Consider the following 12,112-nt stretch of genomic DNA (forward strand, 5'->3'; position numbering starts at 1 on the left):
GTGTTTTGGGACTACTCTAGTTTTTTTTTTTTTTCTTTTTCTTTTTTTTCTTTTTTGGAACAACTTTGTGCCTATTCTAATTAACGAACTATAATATAACAAAATAGTGTTGCATTTCTCTCTCTCTCTCTCTCTCTATATATATATATATATATATACATAGTTTTGTATCTCTAACGTTATATAATGGTGTCCCCTCTGAACATTTTTTCTGGATCTGCTACTGCATACACAATATACTGTACGTATCTTTTGATAACAATATTTTACAAAGAATTGTAAGTCAATCTTAATTAAAATTAGTGAAACTGCCATGTGATCCATAAAATAAAAATAAAATTGCAACAACCACAAAAATGGGATTCGGAAGGTAGATCAAGATAAAATAATAAGTAGAATTAATTTTATCTCCTAGTTGATTGATAAAATAATCTTACTACTTGATTGTGGATCATGTCCACAACAAACAATTAGATTCATATCTAGCACATTTTTCAACAAAAACAGTGAATAAATTATTTTTATACATTAAAGTTCATACCAAAAAATAGTTTTTAGATATAAAATTAGCTTTAAATCCCGATCCTTGCCACCAATTGTTGTTTTTAAGGCTTAAAACACATATTCTACAAATTAACCCTCCTCACTTGCAGGACTATATATATATATATATATATATATTATTTTGAAAACTAAACTTAATCTAGAAAATATATTAATGTGTATATTAAAATGCAACCTGCATGATTTCATAAAAATTTAAATATTGATCCCCAACAATTCCCTTTTCCATATCAAATTTTTAACTTAAATTGTTTTTTTTTTTTTTAAAAAAAAGATTAACAAAACTAACTGTATAAATTAGTATGAGTTCTATCCTTATTGTCCGCAAAACTAAATGTATAAATTAGTATGAGTTCTATCCTTATTGTCCGCAAAACTAAATGTATAAATTAGTGTGAGTTCTGTTCTTATTGTCCACATCATCATATCTCTAAGAATGAACAGGAAAATAATTTTCAAAAGATTAAATAATTGTTTTCTAGTTTATTTTTCTTTTTCTTTTTTTCAAAAAAAGATTAACATGTAACACCAAATGGATAAATTAGTATGGGTCCCATTTTATTATCAATATTGTCATGTCTATAAAAATAAATTGGGAGATAATTTTGTTAAGATTAGAAAACTATCTTATAGTTTATTTATCATGTCAAACATAATTATGTGAACAATAAATAGAATCCAAATTAACCAATCTATTTGATTTTACATGTTAGGTTTTTATTTTTTTAATTACTAAAAATCTATGTTTAAAGAATGAACCTTTAAAATGAATAAATTTCTTTAGTATCATATATGTTTTATTTTTTAAAATTCATGTCAATATGCTTTTCAAAATAAAATGGGATATAATATAAACTTTAGGTTTTTAGGTGAATAAATATAAAATTAGTTGGCATGTATGCTTTAATATAACTTAGTTGACTCGAAGTCACCAAAACAAAAAAAACAAAAAAAACTTAGTTGACTTGTAAGTCTTTTTAAAATATCTATATCATTTATCACCAAAAACGTATATGGTTATCAATTTTTTAAATATTTTTATTTATTTTTTTCGAAAAAAGAGATCACTCCATGATTATGTCCACATGGTGACAGGTAACCACGGTGGTCCATCCCCCACACAAATCACAATCCCGTTACAAGAGCCACCTAAATCGCAATCCTGTTAGAATAAGGGACAAACTTAGATGTTTTGTACGATTAGTAAGTGCTAATACACAATAAATATTATGATTCCTTGACCTATATATATGGATATACTTTACTTTAATCTCCATATCGTGCACTTTCATTGATGATTTATTTCCTTATTTTATATGTATAGATACAAAATAATTTATAAATAATAATAATAATAGCAATAATAATAATAATATATAATAATAATAATAATAATAATAATAATATAGTAATATAATAATGATAAAATAGAGAATAAGTTAACTGAATTTTTGAAAAGAATAAATTCTTCAATCTAATAATCCAACTTAAATATTATAAAATGTGTATGCTGAAGAGTCATAATGCAAAAGTCAGTACACAAGTCAATCCCCATACTAACAAAAATAAATCCTATAAGTGAGTAACATAATCATGAGTAGTTTGCATAAAATATTTAACAATCTTCCACTTAGACTGTACAATCATTACATATAATAACAAAATCACTTACTATAAAATCTTTCAAAATGAAATACCATTTCATCTAAGTATATTGCATGCCAATAGAGCATAACAATATATCAATCTAGATAGTAAAGGTTTTTTGGGTAAAATTTTCAAAACTAGATACTTTTTCAATTGGGTGCATTGCATATTATAAACTCAGTTTAAGTAGTAAAAATTTATCTTACCACAGGCAATACTCAACATACGATACCATTTCATTCGAGCATATTGTATATCAACATGATATAATAACATACTTAAGTTAGGTAGTAAGGACTTACATGGTATTTGGAATCAACATACACATACATGAAAATTGGAGGTCTCAAAATAACTCTAGTAGCACTAGAAGTAACAATATGTGTAATAAATATCTTCTATATGGTTCATTGCCTCGAATCTCTTCTAAAGTAATAAAGTTAATTTGTTTGAAAGCTTTTTGAAATGAAGCATGCGATGACAATACGTCCCAAAATTAAAAATTTGAATTTAAATTTTATTTGGTTTGATTAGGTTTGGTTAGTTAGACTATTAGTGGACCATAGGTTTGACTTTTTATTGTCAATTTTTTTTTTTTTGTTTTCACCAGAATGTTATCACGTAGAGCTTGTCGATACGAGTTTGTATACTGATAGTATGCCTAATTTTGAGTTGCGATTAGAAAGTTATGGTTCTTAAAAGTTTTTAAATATCATTTTTTTATCTGTTTCCAAACCCATTTAGGTTTTTGTCCTTTAATGGATCCAAAATCTATATATATTTGGGAACAGTGCCTTCATTAAACAACTAAGAAAATATTCATTTTGTCCCTAAAACACCTGAGATTAGTGTGAACACACCTAGACCTGCCAGAATAAGTTGGATCCCATGACCTGTTTCCACGGCCAACCGGATTAATGCCAATTTCATCTCTTTTCCAACCAAACAAGTGAATATGTGCAATACCACCAGAACCTAAAATTTTCACGGCCTAACTCTACTCTAGGCATTGGGATCAGATAAGAAAAGCCTTGGCTACACTATCACAAGCCTCCCGCTGGTTGGTTGGGTTTTTTGCCATTCTAGGACAATCCATATACCCGCCCCCCTATTTTAGACGTTCTAAATCTATTCGCACCCTCTATTTGCCAAAAATTCTTCACAGTTTGAGAGATTCATTAATATTGAGCTTGGCCAAGTTTTTTAATGTGTTTTCCAACCACCAGCAATGTTTTTAGACCAAGGTGAGCTTGGATTCTAGTTTTCCATTCCACAAGCTTTCCATTGATATAAAATTTACAAATTTTGGATGTCATTTGATAATTTTTCTATTTTTGGATCAATTAGTTTAATATGAATAAATTTATATTGTGTTTGGATATAGTTAGACAAATAAGACAAAATTGATGTTAGATTAGTGAAGTTAGGTGTTAGAGGGACCTAATAGAAGGTTTGATTTCAATAAATTGACCTTCAAATGAACAATCTCAGCTTTGGGTGTCAAGTCTTTAAGGCACATAGTATAATTAGATTGTTTGGTGTCAAATTTGTAGAAATTTTAGAGTTATTAAAGTTATTTTGGAACATTAGTATGCATCCAATGTCTTTGGTTTAATTTTTGGAGCCTAAATAATATTTTATTATCATTTTAGGCACTCGGACTAATAGTGGAGGTGATCTAATGAAGGAGCTGGTGTGAGCTGTGATCTATGAGTAAACTTTATTTTCTTAAATGGTTTAAAAATTTATGTGCTTGATTATATATATTATGTATATTATTTTATTATTATTATTATTTCTAGAATTAGTTAAAGTTATATGCTTTATTTCATGCTGTGAAAGAATTATTTTGATTTATTATATTATGGTATATTAAAAGGAATGGGTTGGCATAAATAAATTTAGATATATGACTATATTAATTTATATGTATATATAAATATTTGAAAGAATATTTTCATATGATGAATATGAGTATTATTTGATAAATTATATAAATATATATATACATACTGGGTCATGAGTTGCATATTGGATTATGGATTATTGTATACCATATTCTACCATTATTATGCATTTGTTGAATTATGATTACGCATGCTTATTTGACCATCTTCTGCTTGATCATGTGTTTTTTTAAGGTTGAATAGAAGATCCCAATCTGCAACATGTCTAGGACGCCGAGGGACGCATTGAAAGTTTCTTCCTTCCCTCGAAGTCGAGGACACATTGGGATGCTAGTATGCTTTAGGCGATTGGTTATGGTAATAGATATAGTACAGAGGGTTATTATTGTTATACTATGTCATACTATATGGTTCTTTATATTTTTTATTACTAATAGTTATAATTCATTACTTATAAAAATATTATTTTATTGTAAGGTAGAGGATCTTATCTGGTTTTAAATTTCCTTATACTATGATTTATAAATTTGTTATGTTGGGGAAAATTAAGGATTTTGTTAAAACTATTTGACAAAACAAGAAAACTTTCAAAAAGAAATGTCTTTAGAGAAATGACTTTTAAGAATAACATTTATCTTCATAATACCTTATCCGTTCACTCACTAAACTTGTCTTATAGTTTTGTATTCTTTTTTAAACTGTTTCCCATAGATCTTGGTTAATAGTTGATGCATACTATGTTTGGGCATTATTCCATCGTCATCACCTTCGTGTATTTCGCCATTGTCGCATCTTCACAATCTACACTTTTTTGCTGCTGATGTATTGCCTCTTTCTTGCTTTCTTATTAGACTATTATATTTTGTCTTATTTATCTTTGCATTCATTTATTTTCATTTAGTATGCTCTGATGGATCAACTTAATATATATATTTATTTCTATTTTTTCTTTCTTTTGAATTAGAACCCTTGATGGGTATAACTGTAATTTTTAAAATTCCTATTAAAAGCGGTTATTTTTCTCTTTTATATTATTATATTATATTCAATTTATAGGAAGGTTCCATTGAATTCTCAATGCCTGTTCAGTAGGGTTTCCCCATGGCCTCGAGAGCGATCCTATCAACCTGATATTAGAATATTAGTTTTTCATGATTCCTATGGACTAATATTATTATGTGCATCATAGCCTTTCGACATTATTCCTACTCTTCAAAGAGGAAATGTGATGACTTTCCAAAGCCAAGGTGAAAAATTAATCATCGAGAATCCAATTGGAAAGAGTGATTGATCTTCTATTTTGAATTTCTTTTTGGTATGAAGTTTAATTTTTATGATTATTTTTGACAAAGGAAAATTGGCCATGGGAGATAAAAGGAGGAGGCTAGTGTTTGTGTTTGGAGAAGATCATGTAAAAAGTAAAAGAGATTTAAATATAAGAACTAGGTTTTGTTTAATTTTGATTTTTATTTTTCCGTACAAAAGTAGCAATATTTAACCCAAGAAAAATTGTTAGAAGAAAGAACATGTAGAAAAACATTTGCAAAAAACAAGTTGGTAAAAATTATTATCAAATTGTTATAATCTTTATACACATGCATGCCACCAAATTAAAAAATAAAAAATAAAACAATATAAAAACGTGCAAAAATCAAACTTCAATTAAATAATTATGTTTAAGACCAAAGAACAAAAGAGTCTTAATGAATTCTCTTATTACATTATTAATAAAGCACTTAAAATAAAACAACTAAAATAATGATAACTAGAAAACTGAATAGAAACTAGAACTTTATTTACGAAAGTTTGAGAGACATTTTGAAAGAGTTGTAACGTTGAGTGATTTATGAGTTGTCTATTCTTCTGAATAACCCTTTATATATAAATCTCTACTTCAATCGTTATCAAAATAAAAACCCTAATAAATAAACTAGATAAGATAAAAGAATAATAAAACTACTTGATAGTCTTAATAATCTAGATAAACACAAAACTTAATTAATAAACTAGACAAGAACAACAATAAAATAAATAAAACTAAAATTCTATCAATATCTGGGATTGCATTATTTTCAACCATATTTTTTATCTATTTTTTGAAGATAGTGGTATAAACATTCCATAGCTTTCTAGTTTCTATTTAGTTTTCTTAAAAACATTATTAAATTATTATAGTCTCCGTAGATGCTGGCATGCCACCTTCAATTTGAATGAAAGAAAATAAAATAAAATAAAAATGTATAAAATTCTAACTTCAATTGGACAATTATACTTAAAAATTAAGAATAAAAGGATCTTAATGGATTTTTTTATTACCTTTCGAATAAAGAATTATAAAATAAAATAACTAAAACAATAAAAGCTAGAATACTAAATAAAAATTAGAAGGCTATAGACTAAAGTTTGAGAGACGTTGAAAAGGTTGTAATATTGAGTGATTTGTGAGTTGTATACTTCTGTCTTCTGAAGGACCTTATATATAAATTTTCAAACTTCAATCCTTATTAAAATAAACTACTCTACTTGAACTAGATTATAACGAGACCCATCTAATAACTAGATCAAAGGAAAATTAAACCAAATAAATAGTCCTAGATAAAATTTAAAATAAAATAAATAAGCAAACCTAAAATCTCTCTATTTCTCGAACTAAATTAATTTTATACTTAAACCTTTATTTTGGCGACAATTGTGGTTCAACCAGAATGTTAATTTTTTTAATGTGACTTGATGGAGATTAAGAGGAATGCCAAATTATCTTGTATCCCTTTGTTATGATTAATTGTATACAATGATATTTGCGTCAGTTTGATCATGTGGAATTTCTTTTTCGCGCACAAAAAAGAATAAGGTTGTATATTGATTGGCCAAATCTACAAGAAATAAGGCTTTATTTTCAAACGGCACATCAAGTTACTTTTTAATTCTCTTGATATTCTGAAAAAACATTCAAGCTGACCTAATAATCACCCGTCTATAATGATTTATTGCCCAATCAATAATCAGAACTATTTAACAATCTTGTACAATATATTTATGAAATAAAATATTATATATATATATATATATATAATCGGGTTCCAAGGAGGGCATTCTCAACTTAAAAAGTTGAGGATAATCACCAGCCTATAACGATTTGTCACCTAATCAATAATCAAAACTATTTTATAATCTTGTATAATATATTTATGAAATAAAATATTATATGTATAGTCCGGTTCAAATGACAGCATCCTCAATTTTTTTGTCATGGATAAGCATATAGGATTATTTAAAATTGGATGATAAATCACATCAAATACATTTGATCCAATAAGTCTTAATATAATGGTCATATCACATCATCAATGTAACAGTCATGAATCTAACTTCTTATAACTTTGTGTAGTGTAAAAATAAAACATGTGGATTCTATGTTATTGTGGATATATTTTCACCTAGCTAACTTAAATAGGCTCAGATGAAGGACAACCTTGAAGAAAAAGAGACAATCCCAGGCTGTGAAAAGATCTTTGGTCATAAGATAATTTCAGGTCATGAAAACAGCTTACGTAAGACGGGACATCCTGATCATACAATACAGCCTCGAAGAGTTCAATGACCTTATAAGCTTGTCCCTATAAAATTTAGGATCATAACCTCAGAGGAGTATGAGGCCAATCGTACTCACAGAAAGAAGCTCGTGTCTAAAGACCTGAAAGCTACTCATGTCAGAAACTCGTTACCAAGGCAAGTTCTTACTCATGCTAAATTCAATAAGAACCTAAAAAAGGATGAATAATGAAGACACTCGCTGAACGAATGGAGGTGTGAATATTGTTTCCACCGAGCTTGACCAATCTAAAAATGCCAATAGGCATATATGAGACCTCAAATGGGCCAGGATGGATCATGGTTCAGACTCAGACAACAACGTGCAAGATCCTGGTGTAGAAAGCTTGTCACTACTTCTAGTTGGCACCTCCAGAGAGGTCTAAAGATACTCCACATGGAAAGTACTTCCTTGAGCAGGAAGGAACTTCTTTGAGCAAGAAGGAAAGAGCTATATGGCGCCCACCCGGCGATGCAGAGTGCCAGATGTCGCAAATAAAACCTTCCATACTAAGGGATTGGGGCCTAGACTCTCTTTCTGATTCTATAACCCCTATCTCTTATTTTCTCTTACTCTCGCTTTCTGATGCTCTAGTGGCACTCCACTAGTGTTCTCTACCTTAGATCGCAACTAAGTTAGAGTGTTTGAATCGACCACGCCGTCAGTTTCCCGTAACGAATTTCCTTTGGGTTTTAGGCTTCTGCCTCAACCTCACCTCGGGGTTTAGGAGGTCAATCATAGGCAGCTCAAATGCCATTGATGACAAGATAGCTTACTTCTTTGTAGATATAGATATACAACATACGAAAATTTTGCACACAAAGGTTCTATGCTTTTATTAGTGAGCCATATAACATTATGATCCAAATCTGACAGAAAAATACTTAGATTCTCAACAAGTTCATGACTTGCTCAAGAGGCATAATCAGACATGGCAGAAGGCCTATCCTTAAGTGGCCTTCCATGAAGACAATGGTGGAGTGTCTGATTGCTTATAAGTAGGAATCCCGGTCGCATATCTTTCACCCTTAACAACATCCTTTGAAGCAAAAGATTCAAGCTTTGCCTTCTCTTCTGGTGTCAGTTTAACAGAAAGTGCCCCAATGTTCTGGTTAAAATTCTCGATTTTCGTAGTTCCCGGGATAGGACAGACATCATTTCCTTGGTGATGAACCCAGGCAAGAGCTAACTGTGATGGTGTGCATCCTTTTCTTTCTGCCATTTCATTCACCCTCTCGAATATTGTTTTGTTGTGCTCTAGGTTTTCTGGTTGGAACCTAGGTTGATTCTACAAATGGAATACACATTTCACATCACAATTCAATTGGATTTATCAAAATCACATCATAAGTACATAAGAAGTACCATTCAATGGCAGTCATAAACAGGTCTAGCAGAATCTTGAATTGAAACAATTAAGTTTATTGGTATTCTCTGAACCAAGCTCTATGTTAGAGAGAACTAATGTTGTAATTCATAACTATATTAAGCAAAAATCTACTAACCTTTCGAAAGTCTTCCTTGGTCAGTTCGTCTAGTAATTTGGGTCCGGATGACAGGAATCCTCTACCTAAAGGACTGTATGCTACAATGCCAATGCCAAGTTCCCTAATAAAGTATGGAAATAGAGCGTTAGGATATGGACAGCTGTTTTATGAATAAAATCACTTATTTTTACACCAAGCCTCTCACCTGCAGGTAGGAATTATGTCTTCTTCAACATCTCTCGACCACAAGGACCATTCCAGCTGCACGGCTGTTATTGGATGAACAGCATGAGCTCTTCTTATTGTTGCAGCAGAGGCCTCAGATAAACCAATGTATTTTATTTTACCCTCTTCAACTAGTTTCTTCAGCTCCCCCACCTTGTTAAAATACAAATATTAATATCATGGAATTCCCAACAACATCCTTTATATTTCTCAAAAGATTTGAAATTTGATACATATTCAAGTTCCAAAACAATTAATAGCTAATCAGAAAAGTCGAATAGTAACAAAAGATAGTGAAATTGCATTACTCCACTAATAGTAATGCAATTTTACTTCTTTCGAATATACACTTAATTTGTTAAGGCATTTTACATTTGTTATCCTCTAAAGCTAAAATAACATGATCCTAACATTGTGGATGGAATATGAAGATTTATCAATACATCTTTGCTAACCATCTCTTCCCCCCTCCCCCCCCCCCCCTTCTCTCTCTCTCTCTCTCTCTCTCTCTCTCTATGTGTGTGTTTGTGTGGGTGTGTGTTCAGCAAATAGCCCGCTTATCACTAAACTAAATATATATTGACTGGAGCTAAACTGTCCTAAATATATAAGATAGACATAATTTTCTTCAGGAGCAGATCTCAGCCTTAGTTTAAAGTAAGATTCGAGTGGGTGATATGAAGAAAAACTGAAAAGGTATACCAGGCTAATTAATTACCCATCGATACATATTTCTCTTTGCCCACCGGTTATCCCAGTTCATGCATGTAGAGAGAAAAAGATCAGGAGAGAGACCTATATATTTGAACGCTTCAACCAGTTTTTTTCTTCAGATTATTCTCTCATTCGGTTGAACTAGGATGAACAGGCTGGTTACTTATGGTTAGGAGGAGAAGCAATATCATATGAATGGCAAAGCAAAGCAGTAAACTATGGCAATGGAAATAACGGGTTAACTTGAAATAACAAAACTAAGCAAAAAATTCTGCCAACATACTACATAATTCCAAGGAGTAAGGCTATCAATATTTCCATGACACACAGGAAAGCCCTCAGAGAGACAAAGAATAAAGCAGATCAGGCTCATGGAGTTTGGTTTCACTGTATAATTTCAACAAACTGTTTTATCCAGCTGTAAGCTATTCTTCACAGGCTTTCTACTAGCAATCGGAATAAGCTGTAGCTTTTTCATATTCTGATGTATTCGGAATTCTTACATTTTGAATGTTATATACAAAAATTCTTTATGGAAAATACACTCTTTGCTTAAAGCAATTGCAAACCAGGTAGACCTTCGGTATGTTGGATGCCAAGTTTGGTTGAATGTGGACAATCCCTACGTGGACAATCTAACATATCCATTCTCCTTAAGAATGCAGATATAGAATCAAATTTTTATGAATCACTACCAAGTTTGATACATATGTTATAGTTTAGAAATTTGATAACCAATTTAGTTTTATCGAAAAAAGATAAAAACCCATTTAGGACTTTGATAAAAAGAAACAGAAAACAATAAATAATTTGATAAAATGAAAGATAAGAAAAGAGAGAACAGGAGCAGACACCGTGACTTCAATTGGGACTTTGGTGTCGATGCGATGCTGGTAATAGAGATCAACACTGTCAACTCCAAGCCGCTTCAAACTGGCCTCACAAGCGGCTCTCACATACTGAGGATCACCACGAATCTCCCTCTTGCCGTCCTTAACGCTTATACCAAATTTAGTAGCAACCTCAACTTTGTCCCTCAGTCCATCTCTGAGCGCCTGCCCATTTTCAATTCACCAAAAAAAAAAAAATCCAATACCAACCCAAATTGAGAAAAAATAAATAAAATGAAAACCGATACTGGAATGGGGTTTGTTTGGAAGCAGAGGGAAAAAAAAATGACCTTCCCTAGAAGGATTTCGTTGGTGTAAGGACCGTAATAGTCGGAGGTGTCGAGGAGGGTGACGCCGGAGTTGATGGCATGGTGGATGAGAGATATCATATCGGAATCAGGCTTTGGAGGGCCGTAGAAAGCTGACATGCCCATGCATCCAAGTCCCTGAGCCGATACCTCTAGACCTTGTGAACCAAGTTTGATTCTTCTCACTTGCGCCATTTCTCTCTGGATTTTCACACATAGATTATACTTTCATATATATAGATCAGATGGATTGGATGGATTAAGAAAAAGCAGGCCAGATTGAAGTGTGAAAAGGAGTAAACAAGGAATTTAAAAAAATGGAAGTTTGGATAAAGATAATATTTCGGCAAACTGTTTTACTATACTATCACCCCTGCAACGGATGTCATATTTTAAGAGAACGGGCGTAAGAGCCTATATTAGAACATAAACGTGGATTGCTGTATATTTAGTATAAAATTTGATTTTTTTTTTAATTTAGATAGTATAAGTAAAGTAATTAATTTTAAAATTAGTTTTTAATGGTAATGTATTGATTTCTATATTGTTCAAATATATATATATATATATATTGATTTATATTTATGGCTGTTAATTAATTATATATATTTTATTAATTTTTTTGATAAAATTAAATTTTTTAAAAAAAATTTGTTTGTAATTCAATATTAACAGACCTTTTAAAAATAAAGGGTTATTTCGATAGTGTTTTTTTTTTTTTATCCATTAAAAAAGTTTTTTTTAAAATGGTTGTATTTTTTGTGATATAGCAAAAAAG

General features: G+C 30.6%; 1 protein-coding gene across 1 annotated transcript; it reads right to left on the reverse strand.

Moving 5' to 3' along the window:
• Window positions 1–8,520: 8,520 nt before the first annotated feature.
• On the reverse strand, window positions 8,521–11,748 carry LOC132799145 (probable aldo-keto reductase 2). The gene is made up of 5 exons (XM_048477653.2): window positions 11,317–11,748; window positions 10,991–11,191; window positions 9,403–9,575; window positions 9,216–9,318; window positions 8,521–8,998 (listed from the first exon to the last, which is right to left on the reverse strand). The coding sequence occupies exons 1-5, from the start codon at window positions 11,527–11,529 to the stop codon at window positions 8,660–8,662; spliced, it is 1,029 nt and encodes a 342-aa protein (XP_048333610.1). The 5' UTR covers window positions 11,530–11,748; the 3' UTR covers window positions 8,521–8,659.
• Window positions 11,749–12,112: the final 364 nt, after the last annotated feature.

This window comes from Ziziphus jujuba, chromosome 3 (assembly GCF_031755915.1).
Source record: "Ziziphus jujuba cultivar Dongzao chromosome 3, ASM3175591v1".
In the NCBI taxonomy this organism is placed as follows: domain Eukaryota; kingdom Viridiplantae; phylum Streptophyta; class Magnoliopsida; order Rosales; family Rhamnaceae; genus Ziziphus; species Ziziphus jujuba.

Excerpts from the sequence above, each read along its gene's own strand:
- LOC132799145 (XM_048477653.2), bottom strand. The coding sequence starts at position 11,529 with ATGGCGCAAGTGAGAAGAATCAAACTTGGTTCACAAGGTCTAGAGGTA. Across the intron at positions 9,319-9,402 it reads GACATAATTCCTACCTGCAG|GGAACTTGGCATTGGCATTG; the intron begins GTGAGAGGCTTG and ends ATACTTTATTAG. Across the intron at positions 8,999-9,215 it reads CCAAGGAAGACTTTCGAAAG|AATCAACCTAGGTTCCAACC; the intron begins GTTAGTAGATTT and ends TTCCATTTGTAG.